General features: G+C 45.1%; 1 protein-coding gene across 4 annotated transcripts in view; it reads left to right on the top strand.

Annotated features, from left to right (window-relative positions):
• Positions 1-20,266, top strand: part of atp2b1a (ATPase plasma membrane Ca2+ transporting 1a) — a 45,629-nt gene extending 25,363 nt beyond the window's left edge. For 2 of the 4 annotated variants that reach the window (XM_047803750.1, XM_027160325.2), the window contains exons 7-22: positions 5,277-5,315; positions 7,340-7,495; positions 7,662-7,876; positions 8,080-8,322; positions 8,435-8,676; positions 8,875-9,112; positions 9,212-9,391; positions 9,477-9,564; positions 9,672-9,778; positions 9,876-10,067; positions 11,771-11,984; positions 12,283-12,494; positions 12,574-12,681; positions 13,240-13,428; positions 13,814-13,900; positions 17,566-20,266. In XM_047803750.1, coding sequence (XP_047659706.1) covers positions 5,277-5,315; positions 7,340-7,495; positions 7,662-7,876; positions 8,080-8,322; positions 8,435-8,676; positions 8,875-9,112; positions 9,212-9,391; positions 9,477-9,564; positions 9,672-9,778; positions 9,876-10,067; positions 11,771-11,984; positions 12,283-12,494; positions 12,574-12,681; positions 13,240-13,428; positions 13,814-13,900; positions 17,566-17,901 — 2,846 coding nt within the window. In that variant the 3' untranslated portion in view covers positions 17,902-20,266. Of the gene's footprint in view, positions 1-5,276; positions 5,316-7,339; positions 7,496-7,661; positions 7,877-8,079; positions 8,323-8,434; positions 8,677-8,874; positions 9,113-9,211; positions 9,392-9,476; positions 9,565-9,671; positions 9,779-9,875; positions 10,068-11,770; positions 11,985-12,282; positions 12,495-12,573; positions 12,682-13,239; positions 13,429-13,813; positions 13,980-17,565 lie in introns of all 4 variants that reach the window. The other 2 variants (XM_027160324.2, XM_027160322.2) reach the window with 2 other exon arrangements.
• Positions 20,267-22,061: the final 1,795 nt, after the last annotated feature.

The following is a 22,061-nucleotide window of genomic DNA, read 5'->3' as shown; positions in this document are numbered from 1 at the left end:
ATGCTACTGATCGATTTGAATACAATTTGCATACGAAAAGCAAAACAAAAGAACTTCTCATTCGAGTATTTAAGCCAAGGCGAATTCTTTTTAACACTAGATATCACAAGCAGACACACTTTTGTACGAGTTACATTTATTTATACAAACGAGGCTTAATAAAGTCGCATACTCAATAAAATCGAGTCTGTAGGTTTTGTTAGAATAAACAAAATCAAGACATTCTGTTATTCCATCATCAAGAAACAAAGTTTAATCAGGAAAACGTCCTTCATTCTTTTCCACAATCTTTAGTATAAAAGAGAAACATTTGAGGAAAAAAAAGAAATAGTTTTGAGACAAAATTTGCACCTTTACTTTTATTGGTGGTGATTTTTTTTTGTTTGTTTGTCTGTAAAAGAAACGGACATGTAAGATGAGGATGTAGGACATGGTGTGATCGTGGAGCTGGTTTCAGATTGACGTCAATGATGACAAAATGACCTTGAACATCTTTCAATGTGTCCAGTGTTTCTTCTCTTCATATTACAGTAAACCGAATAGTGTAGAGTTGAGTAAAATTGTCTTCATTGTAATGCTGTAATAATTTTAGTTGTTTCGCTATATTGAAGATCTTTTCACCCAATAGTTCTGCTTTAGGTGGTCTAGTTTACTCAGACCTCGTTCTGCTTTCGGTCACGTGACCTTTCACCGATACAACGTCCTTTACATCACCTGATAAATAGTTCCTGTTCATTACAACTGCTATTATTTTATTTTATTTATTTATTTATTTATTTATTTTGATGCTTGAAATATTAGAAGTATTTGTTGTGTAATATTATGGGATGTTTTGTACAGAAATAGAAAGGTCTAGAAAGCTTCATTAGTTGTTGTGTTTTGTTGTTTTGCTACTGCCGTTCAGCAAGGACCAAATGGAGCTGAAATATTTGTTTGTTTGTTTGTTTGTTTATTTATTGGCGATCTGTTTTTCGTATCCCCAATTTAGCATATGGCAAGGATTTGTGCTCCATTAGCCAAAAGCATTTGTAATGAATTTCAGCAGCCTCCTGTGCTTGTTTTAGCCGTTCCAATGAAAGCCCCTAAACCTTTCAGCAGCTCAGCACTCACTAAACCCCAGGCCATGTTTTTATTCAGCAAGCAGCTCAGATCACAACTGCATGCACAAACACACACACACACACACACACAGGTGACACACACACACACACACACACAGGTGACACACACACACACACACACAGGTGACACACACACACACACACAGGTGACACACACACACACAGGTGACACACACACACACACACACAGGTGACACACACACACACACACACAGGTGACACACACACACACACACACAGGTGACACACACACACACACACAGGTGACACACACACACACACACACAGGTGACACACACACACACACACAGGTGACACACACACACACACAGGTGACACACACACACACACACAGGTGACACACACACACACACACACACACAGGTGACACACACACACACACACACACACAGGTGACACACACACACACACAGGTGACACACACACACAGGTGACACACACACACACACAGGTGACACACACACACAGGTGACACACACACACACACAGGTGACACACACACACACACAGGTGACACACACACACACACACAGGTGACACACACACACACACAGGTGACACACACACACACACACAGGTGACACACACACACACACAGGTGACACACACACACACACAGGTGACACACACACACACACACAGGTGACACACACACACACACCTGACACACACACACACACACACGTCACACACACACACACTCACCATACACACACACACACACACAGTTGACACACACACACACACACAGGTGACACACACACACACACACACAGGTGACACACACACACACACACAGGTGACACACACACACACACACAGGTGACACACACACACACACAGGTGACACACACACACACACAGGTGACACACACACACAGGTGACACACACACACACACAGGTGACACACACACACACACAGGTGACACACACACACAGGTGACACACACACACACACAGGTGACACACACACACACACAGGTGACACACACACACACAGGTGACACACACACACACACAGGTGACTCACACACACACACAGGTGACACACACACACACACAGGTGACACACACACACACACAGGTGACACACACACACACACACAGGTGACACACACACACACACACAGGTGACACACACACACACACAGGTGACACACACACACACACAGGGGACACACACACACACACACAGGTGACACACACACACACACACAGGTGACACACACACACACACACAGGTGACACACACACACACACACACACACAGGTGACACACACACACACACACACACACAGGTGACACACACACACACACACACAGGTGACACACACACACACACACAGGAGACACACACACACACACACACACAGGTGACACACACACACACACACACACAGGTGACACACACACACAGGTGACACACACACACACAGGTGACACACACACACACACAGGTGAGACACACACACAGGTGAGACACACACACAGGTGAGACACACACACAGGTGAGACACACACAGGTGAGACACACACACAGGTGACACACACACACAGGTGACACACACACACAGGTGACACACACACACACACAGGTGAGACACACACACACAGGTGAGACACACACACACAGGTGAGACACACACACACACACAGGTGACACACACACACACACACAGGTGACACACACACACACACAGGTGACACACACACACACACACACACACACAGGTGACACACACACACACACACACACAGGTGACACACACACACACACAGGTGACACACACACACAGGTGACACACACACACACACACACAGGTGACACACACACACAGGTGACACACACACACAGGTGACACACACACACACAGGTGACACACACACACACACAGGTGACACACACACACACACACAGGTGACACACACACACACACACAGGTGACACACACACACACACACAGGTGACACACACACACACACACAGGTGACACACACCTGTGTGTGTCACACAGGTGTGACACACACACACACAGGTGTGATACACACACACACACAGGTGTGATACACACACACACACAGGTGTGACACACACACACACACACAGGTGTGACACACACACACACACACAGGTGTGACACACACACACACACACAGGTGTGACACACACACACACACACAGGTGTGACACACACACACACAGGTGACACACACACACACACACAGGTGACACACACACACACACACACACACAGGTGACACACACACACACACACACAGGTGACACACACACACACACACACACACACAGGTGACACACACACACCACAGGTGACACACAGGTGACACACACACACCACAGGTGACACACAGGTGACACACACACACCACAGGTGACACACAGGTGACACACACACACCACAGGTGACACACAGGTGACACACACACCACAGGTGACACACAGGTGACACACACACACCACAGGTGACACACAGGTGACACACACACACCACAGGTGACACACACACACACACACACACACACACACAGGTGACACACACACACACACACACACACAGGTGACACACACACACACACACACACACACACACACACAGGTGACACACACACACACACACACACAGGTGACACACACACACACACACACACACACATGACACACACACACACACACACACACAACTGACACACACACACACACACACACACAGGTGACACACACACACACACACACACACAGGTGACACACACACACACACACACACACACACACACCGCTGAGGTGACACACACACACACACACACACCGCTGAGGTGACACACACACACACACACACACCGCTGAGGTGACACACACACACACACACACCGCTGAGGTGACACACACACACACCGCTGAGGTGACACACACACACACACACACACCGCTGAGGTGACACACACACACACACACAAGAGGAGACACACACGAGACACACACACACACACACACACAGGTGACACACACACACACAGGTGACACACACACACCACAGGTGACACACAGGTGACACACACACACCACAGGTGACACACAGGTGACACACACACACCACAGGTGACACACAGGTGACACACACACACACCACAGGTGTCACACAGGTGACACACACACACACCACAGGTGGCTGACAGGTGACTCACACACACACACCACAGGTGACACACAGGTGACACACACACACACCACAGGTGACACACAGGTGACACACACACACCACAGGTGACACACAGGTGACACACACACACCACAGGTGACACACAGGTGACACACACACACCACAGGTGACACACAGGTGACACACACACACCACAGGTGACACACAGGTGACACACACACACCACAGGTGACACACAGGTGACACACACACACCACAGGTGACACACACACACCACAGGTGACACACAGGTGACACACACACACACCACAGGTGACACACAGGTGACACACACACACCACAGGTGACACACACACACCACAGGTGACACACAGGTGACACACACACACCACAGGTGGCACACAGGTGACACACACACACACCACAGGTGGCACACAGGTGACACACACACATACCACAGGTGACACACACACACACCACAGGTGGCACACAGGTGACACACACACACACCACAGGTGGCACACAGGTGACACACACACACACACACCACAGGTGGCACACAGGTGACACACACACACACACACCACAGGTGGCACACAGGTGACACACACACACACACACCACAGGTGACACACAGGTGACACACACACACACACACACACACACACACACACACCACAGGTGACACACACACACACACGGGTGTGTCTGTGGCCTGGCCAAAGATTGTCATTCTGCATTAAGACCTTACGCAACATCTGGGTTTTTTTTTTTATTATTTTTTTTTACCTGGATAAAATTCTAAGTGCTGCCGCTCACCCTATTAGATCAAAGAGAGCATTTGCATAATTGGAAATACGTTTAAATGGATGCGGAAGAATAATGTGGAGCACAGCGTGGGACCGGTGAATACGTTTCAGAGCATTTCTGACGTGTGCTCTTTCTCTCCGTAGACAAAAAGCAAGATGGCTCTGTGGAGAACAGAAAGAAAGGTGAGTAACCCTATTGACTTAACTGCATAATGAGCCACATATTGGCTTAGCTGGCAATCTCAGAGGTGCTGCGGCTTGCATTAAAGCCGTCGCCTTAACCCATTACTTATATCGGATAGTCATTAAAGCTGCGAGTGTACGAGAGCGCGTGTGTGCGTAGCTTTGTGAGGCACAGTATGTACCCAGTTTAGCTTTATTGCTATGATGCAATCAGATGTCTTTGACAGACAAGTTAGACTGAAACAAGGATAACAGTATAACAGGATTTAGGCATGATCATTAAGTGATGATCATCTGACGAACACTGAAGTATCCTGATACGTCAACATCCCTCAGCAGACCACAGAGAGGACAGACAACAGCACCGACGTCACGGCTTTCAGTCGTTCTCCAGCAAGCGTCTAAAGTCAGATCACCGACAGGAAACTTTCTTCACTCGCTTTGTTGGGAAAAGCTTTTTTCCTGTCGTTTTTTAAGATATCGCTGTCATTTGAATAAAGAACCACATTTCTATTGAAGCAGGCTTGTTGGATCATAGATAATGGATAATGAATTTAAGAGACCTTCTGCACAGAAAGATTTGTGCAGCAAAGGAAAAAAACTGTCCTCATTTACAAAGATCCCAATAAGCAGCCATGAGGATGAGGTTCCCTCTCGGGTTTTCTTCGTCATATTGTCTCGGGGAGATCCACCTCCCAATAGGATTTTTTTTTTCCGTGCCTCTCCGTGTAAACTATCGAGAATCCCAGGAGATCTACATTTTCTGAAACATTCAAATCGGCCCATCTGGCTCCAATAACGATGCCACGGTTAAAGCTACAGGCTTTTTGTTTTTTACTCACTGTGACGTTTGATGTGAAAGTTAACCGAAGCTCATGACTTGTATGTTCATGATTCTATACATTGTGCTACTGCCACATGACATGGACACTCAGGTATTCCTAATGAAGTGGCCAGTGTGTGTAATGGGCTTTAAAGAGCCTTCAGCGTTTATTAAAGTGCGAACGTTTACTGTTGAGAAACTCCGTCACAGGGGAGTGTCTCGTTCGAGCCAACCGTGTCTGGTGCCTGTTCTGATAACAGGATGTCTGTTATGTGTTATTTAGTCTGGCTTTGATATTGAAGCAGCACTGCGGTGTTTACTGAAGCAAAGGCTTCACAGCGACTCTCTCCTCTGCACACTTGCCGGGAACGAGGTCTAATACCACAGTGGAATACTCAGCGGTTCCAGCACAGCACAGAACAAGCAGGATGCACACATTTCACTGTGTCTCTTCTAACTGCAGCCTGTACTTGAACCGTGGTGCAATAAACACGTCACACAGGGGTTACAGATATCCCTCTGGTTTATATTGGGGTCTGTGAGTGTGTTTGTGCTGTTACACACACACACACACACACACTCACAGGGACATGCTGATATTTAACATGCTCATTTCATCACAGCAGAGAGGAGTGTGGGTTTGCGTGATACACCACCGATAATACTTTGAGCCTGTATTAAAGCCTGGGTCCCTCAGACAGATCGTCGTCGGACGCGTGCGGTTACCGTGATGAACCCCACCACCTTTTTACCTTTAAATTCATAGCAAAGATTGTTGCATTTCTGTTCACTATTTAGAAAGAAATGTTTCATCCTAGCGATGTGCCCTAGTTTCCATGCGCCTTTTGTGCACACATGAACACGGCCTGTTTGCTCACAGGGAGCAAAGAGAGACCCTACAGTCATTCTCTCCCACTGAGAACGAGACCCATTATATCCTGTGCTCCGAGACTCACAAAGCTTGTTGCACAGCTGGACCCGAACCCAAGCCCTTTGTTGCCACACAAATGAAAAATGTAGCTGTTAAACACAAGAGATCGAAGGGTACACTGAAGTACAGAACATGATGTTTGGAGATGAAGAAAAAAATCGAGTTTATCACCAGGCTCAGGGCAATAAACTCACTGTTGTTGTTATTATTATATTGTCTCTCAGATGCACAAATCTCTCTCTCATTCTCCTTTTTTTGTGTCGTGTTCAGCTAAAGCCCAGGATGGAGCTGCAATGGAAATGCAACCCCTGAACAGTGACGAAGGGGCAGATGCCGAGGAGAAGCGCAAAGCCAACTTGCCAAAAAAAGAGAAATCTGTTCTCCAAGGGAAGCTGACTAAACTAGCAGTCCAAATCGGCAAAGCAGGTCAGCAACATTTTAGTTCTCGTCCTAATTGTCAAATTTCACTCGTACTCCTCTTCTGCGCCCCCCTCGCCAACCCCAATGAATATAACCCTGTTGTGTTCAGCTTGGCTTGGAACTTTTGGGTGTGACGCTGGTCTAAGGGTGTGCTTTTCTTATCTCTGTGCAGGTCTGGTGATGTCTGCCATCACTGTCCTTATCCTGGTGGTGCTGTTTATAGTGAACACCTTTTGGGTGCAAGGCCTTCCATGGGAGAAGAGCTGCACACCCATATACATCCAGTATTTCGTCAAGTTTTTCATCATCGGCGTGACCGTCCTGGTGGTGGCCGTCCCCGAGGGTCTGCCTCTTGCCGTCACTATTTCGCTGGCTTACTCTGTCAAAGTATGTCCCGCTCGGCAGCTATATTACTGACCACCATGTCGGACAACACACATCATCTCACTGTATATTTCACCGTAGCTTTTACATTTACACAGCCTGTTTATATATATATATATATAAAAAACAGATGTTATCAGGGTAGAATTTCTCTTACTTAATCTTGTCCTCGCCCTGCCCCATCCCACCCCCCTTTTTTTCCCCAGAAAATGATGAAGGACAACAATTTGGTAAGGCATTTAGATGCCTGTGAGACCATGGGCAATGCTACTGCCATCTGTTCAGATAAAACAGGCACTCTAACCATGAACAGGATGACCGTGGTGCAGGTTTACATCGCAGAACAGCACTACAGGAAGGTCCCTGAGCCGGAGGTAATCCCTGCCAGCACCGTGGACCTGCTCGTTCTGGGCATCAGTGTCAACAGCGCTTACACCACCAAGATCATGGTGAGTGCACCTGCATCCATTGTGCGAGTCATTGCTTTAGTTCAGCTGGGTTTGATTAAATAAAAAAAAAAAATGAATGAATGATATTTTGCTTTTCGTCTCTTCCTCACAGCCTCCTGAGAAGGAGGGAGGTCTGGCCCGTCAGGTGGGCAACAAAACCGAATGTGCCTTGCTCGGCTTTGTGTTGGACCTGAAAAAAGACTACCAAGCAATCCGCAACGAGATCCCCGAGGAGAAACTCTATAAAGTTTACACTTTCAACTCTGTCAGGAAATCCATGAGCACCGTGCTGAAGAACGCTGACGGAAGCTTCCGGATGTTCAGCAAAGGAGCCTCGGAAATTCTACTCAAGAAGTAGGCGTCAGATGCTCGCTTGCTTTTTTTTTTTTTTTTTCTTTCACTGCTCCATTTCCCCCCTCCTTTCCCCTTCTGGCTTATCCAAATCTAGCGTCCAGGCTACCTATGCGTCTCTCCAGAGGAAATACCCAGATGGTGCTTCTCATGCTGCTCAATCATAATCGTTTCTCCCTGTACTCCTTGTTCCCTGTTTAGATGTTTTAAGATCCTTACAGCGAATGGTGAGACCAGGGTGTTCCGGCCCAGAGACAGAGATGACATGGTGAAGAAAGTGATTGAGCCCATGGCCTCTGAAGGCCTGAGGACGATATGCCTGGCCTACAGAGACTTCCCCGCCTCCGAAGGGGAACCCGACTGGGAAAACGAGGCCGAGATACTCTCCAGACTCACCTGTGTGTGCGTGGTGGGCATCGAGGACCCCGTCAGACCGGAAGTATGACACTTGTGTTTGGTTTATAAATCATTAGGAAATTTGAGCGAATAAATTTAACACTACGTGAAGTGCAGCATCTGAACCGCTTCTCTCGATCAGGTCCCGGACGCTATTAGAAAGTGCCAGCGTGCCGGGATTACGGTGCGCATGGTGACCGGGGACAACATCAACACAGCCCGTGCCATAGCAACTAAATGTGGCATCCTGCAGCCTGGAGATGAGTTTCTCTGCCTGGAAGGTAAAGAGTTCAACCGGCGGATACGCAACGAGAAAGGAGAGGTGAGATCAAAGCTCTTTCTGCCACAGAGCGCACACACGTACAGATTTTAAGAATACTAGAAGTCCTGAAAGGCTTGTTTTATAGATTGAACAGGAGCGAATTGATAAAATATGGCCGAAACTCCGAGTCCTGGCGAGATCCTCTCCGACAGACAAGCATACGTTAGTTAAAGGTATTCTGTTGGGTTTTTCCCTCCCCCCCCACACACACATTGTTTTATGAACAAGGATAAACATTCTGTTGTGCAGAAGTGTTTACTTTCTAAGGTTTCATTTCCAGGCATCATCGACAGCACTGCCTTAGAACAGAGACAAGTGGTAGCAGTAACAGGAGACGGTACGAACGACGGCCCTGCGTTGAAGAAGGCTGACGTCGGATTTGCTATGGTACAGACCCTCGTGCATAAAACGGACCGATACGTTTAAGGCAGATACCTGCATGTATAGACTGCATACAGACTTGTGTTTTTGTTGGTGTTCTCAGGGCATCGCAGGCACAGACGTAGCTAAAGAGGCTTCTGACATCATTCTCACCGACGACAACTTCTCCAGCATCGTCAGGGCGGTCATGTGGGGCCGCAACGTCTACGACAGCATCTCCAAATTCCTGCAGTTCCAGCTCACCGTCAACGTAGTGGCTGTGATCGTGGCCTTCACCGGAGCTTGTATCACACAGGTAATGCAGTGTCTGCTGTACGCTTCTGAACAGCATGAAACACAGCATCATGTCAGACAGACTAAACAGGCCGAGGGCTTAAGGAGGTCCGTTAGAATTATCTGGGCAACTCTAAACGAAGGTTATTAGTGCGAGACAGAAGCAGAGGATTACGACCCACTTGGGACGAACTGATTTAAAACTGGAGCAGACCGATAAGCTGTAAACCGGCGATAGTCAACTTCTTGGTTCTTTGTGTTGCCATGAAACGGCAAATCCTTTTAAAACGCAACTTAAATATGTTTTAGTGAAACAGGATCGAGCTAGAAGATGCTTTATACCACAGGCAGGTATCCAGTCGTGTCTGTGTGTGTGTGTGTGTGTGTGTCTGTCTGTGTGTGTCTGTCTGTGTGTGTCTGTCTGTGTGTGTCTGTCTGTGTGTGTCTGTCTGTGTGTGTCTGTCTGTGTGTGTCTGTCTGTGTGTGTGTGTCTGTCTGTGTGTGTGTGTCTGTGTGTGTGTCTGTCTGTCTGTGTGTGTGTCTGTCTGTCTGTGTGTGTGTCTGTCTGTCTGTGTGTGTGTCTGTCTGTCTGTGTGTGTGTCTGTCTGTCTGTGTGTGTGTCTGTCTGTCTGTCTGTCTGTGTGTCTGTCTGTCTGTCTGTGTGTGTGTGTCTGTCTGTGTGTGTGTGTGTCTGTCTGTCTGTGTGTGTGTGTCTGTCTGTGTGTGTGTGTGTCTGTCTGTGTGTGTGTGTGTCTGTCTGTGTGTGTGTGTGTCTGTCTGTGTGTGTGTGTGTGTGTCTGTCTGTGTGTGTGTGTCTGTCTGTCTGTCTGTGTGTGTGTCTGTCTGTGTGTGTGTGTGTGTGTCTGTGTGTGTGTGTGTGTGTGTGTCTGTCTGTGTGTGTGTGTGTGTCTGTCTGTGTCTGTCTGTGTGTGTGTGTGTGTCCGTGTCCGTGTACCAAGATGGCTCCTGCATGGTTGGAATGAAAACCTCACTCACACCAGACTTTTCTGTATAAACTGTACATTATTTTAGCTCCAAACACTGAATATAATTTTATTCAAATAAATGTGCTTTTCTATGACACGTCCATTTCTTTAAATAAAAAAAAGTCCTGTTTTCAGTTCACATTTTGTTGTCAGAGCAGGTGAGAAGCTGTTAGTTTTACACCTCATGCTTAGTTACAGACGTTTGTTGTAATTCCTGATTCTAGATTTTCCACCTGGTACCTAGCAGTTTCTTTCTCACAGGAGTTATCGCTCTTATTATCAGACAGTAAGTCGCTCTGGAGCTGACCGAGCGTCTGCTGTCTCAGACTGTAGACTAACTTACATTTGTGTCCATTGCTGCGAGTGTTGCTTGTTGTCTAATATGAAGACGCTAAAGTTTTATGAACCAAATTTTTTTTTGTCAGTCCTGGAAAATGCTGAAGAGTAACGTGTATGGCTGATACGTGCTCACGTGCGTCCCGGTTATCGTTTGTACCGGATGAACCGAGTGTTTTGAATGTTTTACACCTCTTTTTATTTACAGAAGTTAACATACAGAACAATAACAATTTAGCTAATAAGGAAATTATAGCACAAGCAAGCAAAAAAATCCCTCAATTCATAGAAAACATTATGACCGCTTTAATGAAAGTCTCAGAACAGTATGTTTTATTCCCATAACTGTTTAGCGAGAAGGAACTTACTGAGTTCTGCATCTTATGCATTTCCCCCCCCTCAGGATTCCCCACTGAAAGCAGTACAGATGTTGTGGGTAAATCTGATCATGGACACCTTTGCCTCACTGGCTCTGGCGACGGAGCCTCCCACGGAGTCTCTGCTGCTGAGGAAGCCGTACGGCCGGAACAAACCGTTAATCTCCAGAACCATGATGAAGAACATCCTGGGCCATGCCGTTTACCAGCTCACCGTCATCTTCACTCTGCTGTTTGCAGGTGCTAACCACAAAAGCACTATTAGTTCTCATGAAATCATGACCGCTACCAGCTTGGGAAGGAGAAATGTACTGCACTTCCTCAAAGACGTGTCACGCAACCTTTTTCAAACCGTAGTTCAATCGAGAACGTGTCTCTGAGGACACACACCACGGGAATTGAACTACGCTGGAAGTATCCCGTGCTGTGTGTGACGTGACAGTTTTTGCTTAAAGATTGAGTGTGCAGTAATGTTGTGATTGCTTTTCTGCCCATGTGACTACATACTGCTCGACATTGACCTCATCCTTTTTATCAGGTGAAAGGCTGTTCGACATAGACAGTGGCCGTAACACCCCTCTCCACGCGCCGCCTTCCGAACACTACACCATCGTCTTCAACACCTTTGTGTTGATGCAGCTCTTCAACGAAATCAATGCTCGCAAGATCCACGGCGAAAGGAACGTCTTCGACGGTATCTTCAACAACCTTATCTTCTGCTCCATTGTCTTCGGGACGTTCATCATCCAGGTGGGTACTAATCGGAATGCAAGGGACAAAAAAAAATCAATCCGCCGAACGTTCACTAACGCAAACCTTTTCTTTCCAGATTGTCATTGTTCAGTTTGGAGGGAAGCCCTTTAGCTGTGTGGGTCTCAACATCGAGCAGTGGCTCTGGTGCGTTTTCTTAGGCTGTGGCTGTCTGCTCTGGGGTCAGGTAAGACTGCAGTTATTTAAATAGAACTGTTTAGAAAGAACATCAGGCGGACATGATGGTTTCAGACGTTTATCTGTAGAGCAGGTGGATTAGCTACGTTTAAGTTCTAGACAGTTCAACGCTGCCCTCTTGTGGTCAAAGTCTGGATTTAAATCAGTTGAAAATCAAAAGTGGTGACGGACAAATAAATACAGGTCAATAAAGAGTTGTTCTGGTGTCAGAGCCAGAAATCCAGCTGTTGTCTTCTGTTTTGTTGTTTGTTTATGGAAGCCTTTTGAGTCAGAGCAGCTGTTTGTGTTTCACAGAAATAATCATTTCACATATACAGAAGGGAACACAACACCGTTATTCTAGACTACGCTACGGAAGATAGCCGATCATGTTCATAGAACCAGAATCCTTCTGTATTTTAATGACTTAAGGCGAAAATCATTACTGACAGACCTTTTAACTGAGAGGTTATCAGAGAAATTTTTGTTTTTGTTTGTCTTTTATTGATTTTATTTTCTTTTTTTCCTTTTTCTTATTCATCGAACCTGCTTCTCCGCCCTCGTGCAGTTGATCTCCTCGATCCCGACCAGTCGCCTGAAGTTCCTGAAGACGGCCGGTCACGGAACTCAGAAGGAAGAGATCCCAGACGAGGAGCTAGAGGACATGGAGGACCACGACGAGATCGACCACGCCGAGCGCGAGCTCCGCAGGGGGCAAATCCTCTGGTTCCGAGGCCTCAACAGGATCCAGACTCAGGTAACTTCACCTTGACTCTCTCCTTCATGCCCAATGTCGAGGAACTTCAGGTCAGGATCCCAGTTCTGTTCTTTTTCACACTTAAATATCATTTCTTACAGTTAGCTTCACAGTACGTCTTGTGCAGTGTAATTTCTGGTCAGATATTGATTCTGATTTAATGTACTGATCAGGGTAAAGTCAGGGAGGCTAATGCTGGGGTTAACTTCCATACAGTGCCTTTTCTCTCCATGCTGCTACCTGTCTTCTCTTTATATGGGTGCCCTTCTTTTTCTGTCCCCCTCCCCTCTTCTCATATTCTCTCTTTCTTTCTCTTTCTCTCTCTTTCTCTCTCTCCTGTATGCGTTCTTTGGGCCCTCCTGTCACACTTTCTGATTCCTTGCAGATGGATGTAGTGAGTGCGTTCCAGAGCGGCACTTCCTTTCAGGGGGCCCTCAGGCGTCACCCCTCGAGCACCAGCCAACAGCACGATGTAACCAATGTTTCTAGCCCTACACATGTAGCGTTTTCTACTGCCACCGCCTCCAACAAAGCTTCTGCCACTGTGGGGTGTGAGTGCGTGTTTCTTAGTGCATGACAATTAACATTTCCTCCTTCACTCGCCTAACGTTCTACATTCTACATAATGTCTCTCTGTATGGAAAGAAAAATAGAAGAAATTGAACCGGTTAGTTTTTAAAACCAAACCAAACAAGCCCTAGAGGTCCGCTACATCGCTTCTGAATCTGAGTGCTGACTTATTTTTATGGAGATATATCTGTGTGTACTGTTCTGAGGCCAGTGAGGCTGAGGTCTCTCTGTCGTCATTCTGTTTGATGGCTTTGGCTGGGTTTTTTTTTTTTTCCCCTTCAAATAAACACTGTGTTAACATTCTAACAGATCAACATCGTGTGTGTTGTGTCTGCAGCGCCTGCTGTGCCTCGGTCCCTCTGCTGGGCCCTGTGACTGCTATAGTCCTCTGTGTGTAAATATTTTGAGTATATGCCCATGGACACACAGACAACGAGCTCAGTCACAGCACTGCTAAAACAATTGGCCTTGCTTAGAGGCTGTGTGGGATTGTTTTGAACTCCAGAAATGACTTGCGCAATAATTCCTGTGAAATGAGCATTTTGGGGTTTTTTTCCCTGTCTCTGAGGGCAGTCTAGGTTTCCACAGGTTCATCTGGTGCTGGAGCTGAACACTTTCCTTAACCTGTTAGTAACGGAGACACAGGGGAACAGAGCACAGTGTCTGTTTCTTCCTCTGTGGATCACAGCTCTCTCTTTCGTTTTTCTTTCTTTACTGTCTTTCTTTACTGGTTTTTCTCAGTTGTCCAGTTTGTAGCATTTTGTCACAGCTATTAGTGTTACCTTTATTACACACACACACACTTATAAAAGAGTAGTCATGTTTCATGCCTGGCTTCCACAGACAGTATGACTTAAAGGTGGGGTGTACGTTGTTTGAGAAACACTTCAGAAAACCGAGAAGGGCCGCCAAACAAAACAAAACTAACATGTAACCAATGAGCAGAAAGGGGCGTGTCTTGTCAATATGGGCGGAGAGAGTGTTCAGTGCGCGTGTGTGACATTAGCAGGAAGCGGTTTTAACATTGACATGGAGGATAAAAACAAAGAAAGAAAGAGAAGGAAGGCTTACGATAAGGCAAGAAGTAGGACTAACAGAATACGGCTTTCTATCTATTAAAGTTCCGAATATTAAATCGATCAATACACTTAAGTCTTTGTGCCTGAAACACGCGCACGCGCTCCAAGTCTTCTGTTTCCATGTTATCGGCAGCGACGTTACGACCTCTGCCTCTAACGTTAGCTCTGCCTCTAACATCTTCCGCGTGAAACGGAGCTAAACCTTTCACGGTACAACACAAAGTACTACAACAACACTTCTGTATTACCATAGTATTACTCATTGTGTTCATTTACTGATAAAAATACCCCCTCGGCCAGCTGCCCCAGCAGGTTCCGCCGTAATACTTTGGGTTATACTTGTCTGGTGTATGTGTGGGGCGGAGCTATCAATACAGGGGTGGGACCCATTTGGGTTAGGGGTGTGTTTGTTTTGGTGATTTCAAATGTCAACATTGGATTTCAAACAACGCAGACCCCACCTTTAAGTTTCACGAGCCTGATAAAATCACCACCTGCATCTCGTATTCTATTTTCTTCTTGAAACGAATATGAAACATGCGAAGCATTTCTTAGTCTTTGTCATGCTCAGCGATTTGTGTATATATACTTCCATCATCTCCTGCATCACGTGTCGTTTATACTTCAGGCACCGTTCTTCATTCTGTAGTAGCGGGAGTCTCCATAGCACCAGCCGCAGTACCGAAGCATTTGTATACTTGTATGGAGCCAATCCACACACCACCACAGACCGTATCACAACACAGAAGCTCTCAGACGTCACAGACCTCGTCTCGTTACGTTCACCGAGGGGTTTCCTCCCCCTCCACGTTAGCGTTACTAACTCACTCTCACTATAGAATGCCGCCGGTTTCACGTTGTCCGCTAATTATATTGCTTTGACCGTTTCTGAATGTTCCACCTGTTTACTTTAGTGTGATTGCTTTGTGTTACTGTCTTTACTCAGCTTTTTCCAGGTCTTCAGGATCTCCCCTCTCTCTCTCTCTCTCTCTCTCTCTCTCTCTCTCTCTCTCTAACATTGACACGTTAACGCTGCGTGTTTCTCAGGTACACAGGATGGACGCGGTGAACTGGCGCATCCAGGACGATTCCTATTAATCAAGACATTTTAATGTGTAAAGTTTCTTTTATAGGCAAACAGTCCCTTATTTGACTCCAAAGCGATGCCAAAAAATGCCATGTTCCTCCTTTAGATTATGTGACATGTGTCATGGGCTATACTCAAAGGTTTACTTCTGTTAAACAAAAGGTAACACTGCTGTGCATGGGTCCAGTTTCTCCTGTCTCGCGTTTGTGTACTTTACGTGTTGTACAGCTTAGACCTGCTTTTGGCTGCTCAAAGTTTCTGTATCAAAACATTATCAGTGATCAATGATCAACCCCCTGCCCCCCACCCCCACCCCATCCTGCTCACTCAAGCATGTACAATTAACTCTCATGTACAGCTGTCTTTAGTTTACTGTGTCTCTCTCTCTCTGTCTCTCGATTTCTCTCTCGCTCTGTCTCTCTCTCTGTCTGTGTGTCTCTCTTTCTCTCTCTCTCTTTCTCGGTCTCTCTGTCTCTTTCTCTCTCTCTCGATTTCTCTCTCTCTCTCTCACTTGCATTTTGAATAACTGGGCACTGGCTCTACGAGTTTTCTCACACCACTAAGAGGAGATGCTGTGATGGTTGTTCTGACGTGAGAGCAGAAAGAAAGAGATGGTTTGTCTCTCTGAGTGGAGCTTAGCTTGCAGTAACAGCCTGTGTGTGTGTGTGTGTCCTCAGACTTTGTCATCAAACGGAAGCTGGGTTTACACTGTACGGTCCTGGACTAACTGGGCCTGTTAGGAAATCATTTGTAGTTTAGTGGCATTTTGACTAAAGAGACAGTGAGACAGATCTGGCAGCATGAGGAAAGTGTCTCACTGCTGTGACACGCACAAAGGACAGGTACAGGTGTAGGATTATTAAGTGAAGTGAAACATTTTTTTTTTCTTTTGCTCTACAATGTGGACTTGCTTTAGACTAACGAATAAAGCATCAGCATCACGTACCGGACTCTTGCACAGTGAGATACAGATCTAACATCATGTGAGGACTGAAAAAGAAAGTATAGTAAAAGTCGTATCGTGCTTTTCTTAATCTCACTCTGAAGAGTGTTTATTCGCCCAGATCGAGCTCTCGACCCGCAGGTCTTTCCTTTCAGGACCTTCAGTGTATGATTTGACTTAAAGAATACGCTTCATCACAAAATGTGCTGAGTGTGTGGGATGTTGTGATGTAGTGATAGTGTTCGGAGCCCACAGTGTAACACTGGCTTCATTTGGCACTAATTACAGCGAGTTTATCCGGCCTTGGTTTAACCTGGATTTAAAATGCAAAGTGTGAGTGTGTCTTTGTGATTTGTGTCTGACCGTGTGGTTTGCACCACTCCTCTATAAAGTGTATGAGACTTACTCTGTGTGTGTGTGTGTGTGTGTGTGTGTCCGTACCTTCTGTTTCCTTCCAGATCCGAGTAGTGAATGCATTCCGCAGCTCCCTGTCCCCCTATGAGGGGTTGGAGAAGCCTGAGTCACGCAGCTCGATCCACAACTTTATGACCCACCCGGAGTTCCGGATAGAGGACTCAGAGCCCCACATCCCCCTCATCGACGACACGGATGCCGAGGACGACGCCCCTACGAAGAGAAACGCCACCCCCACCCCACCTCCACCTCCCTCCCCATCGCCCAACCAGAACAATAACGCCGTGGACAGCGGCGTCCACCTCTTCTTAGACAACAGCAAACCGGCCACACCCTCGGCCCCAGCGAGCCCCATGCACAGCGTGGAGACGTCCCTCTGATTGGCTCCGCCCCTCCCTTTCTCCACACTCTGAGCCACGCCCACCTGCCGTCTCTACAGACACCCGTGCGCGCTCAGCGGACTCACGGGCACAGAGCCGTGTGTGATCTGGGAGCTTGGCTTGAGCTTGACTGAAACAAGAGCGGCGAGCGTTCACCAGAATGTAGGGTGTGGTTGTGATTTACCTTTTTTTTTTTTTTTTTTTTTTCTTTCCCCTTTTGTTTTTTCTTTCGTTGTTGTTGACCTTATTTTATTCTCTACATCCTCTCAGAGACGGAAGGACTCTATTTCCACCTCTGCTTATAATAAATCTTTGTCCTCTTTGTGAAAACGGAGGGCTTGTTAAGAGATTGAAAGTGACCTGTATTTATTATTATTATTATTATTATTATTATTATTATACTGACAAGACGATTTGTCTCTCCATGGCTTGCAGATGATTTAGCTGTAAGATTTCTTTTATTCCTGAATGGTGGTGTACATTTCTTTCTTTGGCCCTAAATCACCCAGGTTCATTTCTGCTCTATTTGGCTATACATATTTTGAATTATTTATGTTTTTTTTTGTTTGTTTGTTTTTGTTTTTTTTGTTGTTGTTGAAAAGGCAGGTCTGTTTACAAAGTTTGTAGATACTTTTTTTTCTTTCTCTTTCTCGGTGAAGGAGCTTCCTGATGCAGAAAAAAGGGGACGAATAAAACAAACAAACAAAAAAAAAAGAGAGAGAGAATAATATTTCAGATACTGCTGTATTTTCAGGAAAAAAAGGGTGTTTCTATGGAAACCAAACTATTTTTGCCTGCAGGTTTTATTTGTTATATATTTGTGGATATGTAGAGATCTTCTAGCCAAATAGATAACACTAAGGCTTGTATAGACGTGAAGACAACGGATGCGTCGAGGTCCAGAAGCTATAGCACGAGCGAGGACACGGACACGGGCGAGGACCTCTGTCAGGACATTTCCTTAGGCATTTACTACTGCGTTTCTTCAGTTTTAAAGCTACTTTATCGTGCTTAGGGACTACATTGTGCTCCCAGTTCATCCTTATTGAAGCGAGAGAGTCGCTGTAATGGTTTAAACGCTAGGTTTCGATGACATCGGCTCGATCAGAAACGAAAGGTTAAAGCGAGAGAGACAAATCACCGACATTCATCACGTTTGTAATTGTTATGTAGGACGTCCACTGGTGACATTTCTGTCCCTGCCAATATGTGATATCGAGGCTCAGGTTCTCAGGCTAGGGGGGGAGAATAAATAAATAAATAAAATGAATCGGATGCAAAAGGATGTGAAACATGCATCATTGAGTGAAGTTTTTTTTTTTTTTTTAATATTTAAAATTTGCATTTAACAAAAGATCACGTGTCCAATTTTTTTTTTTTTTCACACAACACAACAGATCGTATTCTTTCTACATCTCGTTCCATCTATATTCTAGTCATTCAGACTGCTGCGTTTGACTCGGCTGTGGATTGATTATATTTGTCACCTGAAATACTGGAACTTGCTAAATGCGGGGAAGAAATAAAAAAGTGGATTTTTAAGGGGAAAAAACAACACTCGGACATTAAGGGGTCTCTGCACAGGGTACGTTTATTTCAACTCCCTATGGAAATTTTGATACAGACCATATAAATAGATTTGCTTTGTATTTTTATGGGACTTAAAGATCTTTTGACCTGCTGAAGCAGACTCGAAGGAATTTTACACAGAAACACGTGTGCAGTAACTCGCTTTTCGAACACGGCTAGCGAAGCGATTCGGTTCTGCTAGGAATCTTTCTCAGGGTGGCGAATAGTACGAACCAGGCTTTAAGAAAACACCTACAGTCAAATAATGACGCTTTTTTTACGTTTTAGATGAGCTCTTTGTTTATTTTTTGTTTGTTTTGTTGTTGTTGTTGTTTTTTTTGGCCAGGTTTGGGCTTTTTCTCCTGCGGGTCTGTTAAAGAAAAAGGAGAAAATCCACAGAAGAATAAGATGCCCTCAGCACATTATTCAGCACATCCACACTAAGTTTTTCCCCCTAATTTATTCTTTTTTTTTGTTGTTGTTCCTTGTGTTTAACGAATAAAAAAAAAGCAGCTTAAGTTCGCTATTTAGTGACGAAATTGTGGAAAGATTTAAAATAAATAAATCCATGACTTTATTCTGTAGCTTCTTCCTGTAACAGGGATGAATGTTTTTTTTCCATCTGTTTTATGGATTTGTTATTATTATTATTTTTTAACTTAACATTTGGAAATAAATAAAAGTACTTCATGTCTGTTTATCTGGAGAAATGTAAATGGTTATTGTGATTTCAATTTACATTTGAAACTTGTTGAGTAACATGTATGGTTTTTAAGAATTAAAAGCGAAAACTGGATATTTAGCCTAAGCTGAAGGCCATGTTTTCCTTCGTATAGAGTGCAAAGCGTCGGAAACGTGTCTCGTTAAGAGATTAAACACACGATGTTCGAGGTAAATAATAAATGACGAGGCAATAGTGCTCTTATGGTTCCTATAGCTGGTATTAACTAGTTAGCTTTTATTATTATTATTGTTATTATTATTGTGTGTGTGTGTGGTTTTCCTCACTGTATGGACTTTACATTACTGCGTGTACACACACTGCTTTTCAAGTCATTGGAAGTCAGTAAATTTTCTCATGAATGTGCTTTTTATTTTATTTTTTATTTATTTTTTTGTTTGTTTCTCACACGTCCCTCCCATCCTGCATCCTGATCGGTCAGGAGATTTAAAAAAAAAAAAAAAAAAAACAATCTCTGGACTCCACTAAAAACTTTCCAGCCCGTTCTGAAAACGATGAGACGATCTGCTTTTTACAAAAAAAATGAGCTTTCACTCATCACCCCTGCCGTTCCTTTGTAAATAAATGTACGCTCCACTGAACCCAGTTAAGAAAATCATCAGATTTATGACCTGGCTACATTTTTGATCCTATTTCTGAGATGATCTCAGATCTTTCCATTTCTATTCAAACTGGTAAGTTAAGTACTCCCCACCTCCGCCTTGTGTGTGTGTGTGTGTGTGTGTGTGGAGTTTGCATGTTCTCCCCGTGCCTCGGGGGTTTCCTCCGGGTACTCCGGTTTCCTCCCCCGGTCCAAAGACATACATGGTAGGTTGATTGGCATCTCTGGAAAATTGTCCGTAGTGTGTGTGTGTGTGTGTGTGAGAGTGAATGAAAGTGTGTGTGTGCCCTGCGATGTGTTGGCACTCCGTCCAGGGTGTATCCTGCCTCGATGCCCGATGACGCCTGAGATAGGCACAGGCTCCCCGTGACCCGAGAAGTTCGGATAGGCGGTAGAAAATGAATGAATGAATGAATGTTAAATACTTAGTTGATTGTACGCTTGCCTTTCTATACAATTTAGTGTGTATCTCAAACATCATACAGGAAATTTCAGAATTAAAAAAAGAAGAAAAGAATTGAGAAGAAATAAACAGAGTACAAGATCTCTTACTGAAATGTCGATGGAGCTCAGCTGGATCCCATCCCATTCCTAATAGATTAAGTGTAAACATACCTGTGGGCCGTGTGTACGTCTGGTCGGCTCGATGCCTCGATGTCCTCAAAGAGCTCGACCTGGCTTTAACTTTTCAGCTGATGGAGAGAAAGTTTTTCCTCTTTAGTAAGAGCTCTTTCCATCCTGTCACCGGTGCTCATGTCACACGCAGTCTGTAGCAGATGTTTAGATCTTTTCTCTCTCCACGCATCAGCACTTCTGTCACTCACACACACACACACACACACACACACACACCGAGACAGCCTGCTGCTTTATTATTTTTACCTGCTGAAGAGATGAACCTGGCATGATTTATTGTACAGGGTGTGATTATGATTATAAAATACACACCATACAGTTTAGAGAACATTTCTTTTATTTCTTTCCTTTAGACAAAAACACCACAGCTTGAAGGTGTCCAGAAATTAATTATAAAAATAATATTCGTTTATACAGCAGCTCTTGTAAATACCTTATTCTGATTGGTCAGAGGATGTTAATTCGTTTAAAGTCCAGTGGGCGGAGTTACCAGATTCAGTCACTCTGATGGCCTAAAACTTTACACAGCTAAACGTGTTAACATCTAACATCTCGCTACATGTCCAAAGACATAAGAGCTGGAGAACTTTCAATAGATACTGAAAATAAGAG

The sequence above is a fragment of the Tachysurus fulvidraco genome, chromosome 19 (assembly GCF_022655615.1).
Source record: "Tachysurus fulvidraco isolate hzauxx_2018 chromosome 19, HZAU_PFXX_2.0, whole genome shotgun sequence".
In the NCBI taxonomy this organism is placed as follows: Eukaryota; Metazoa; Chordata; class Actinopteri; order Siluriformes; family Bagridae; genus Tachysurus; species Tachysurus fulvidraco.
The sequence above is the reverse complement of the archived record's forward strand: the minus strand, read 5'-3'. Positions and strand labels throughout refer to the sequence as shown.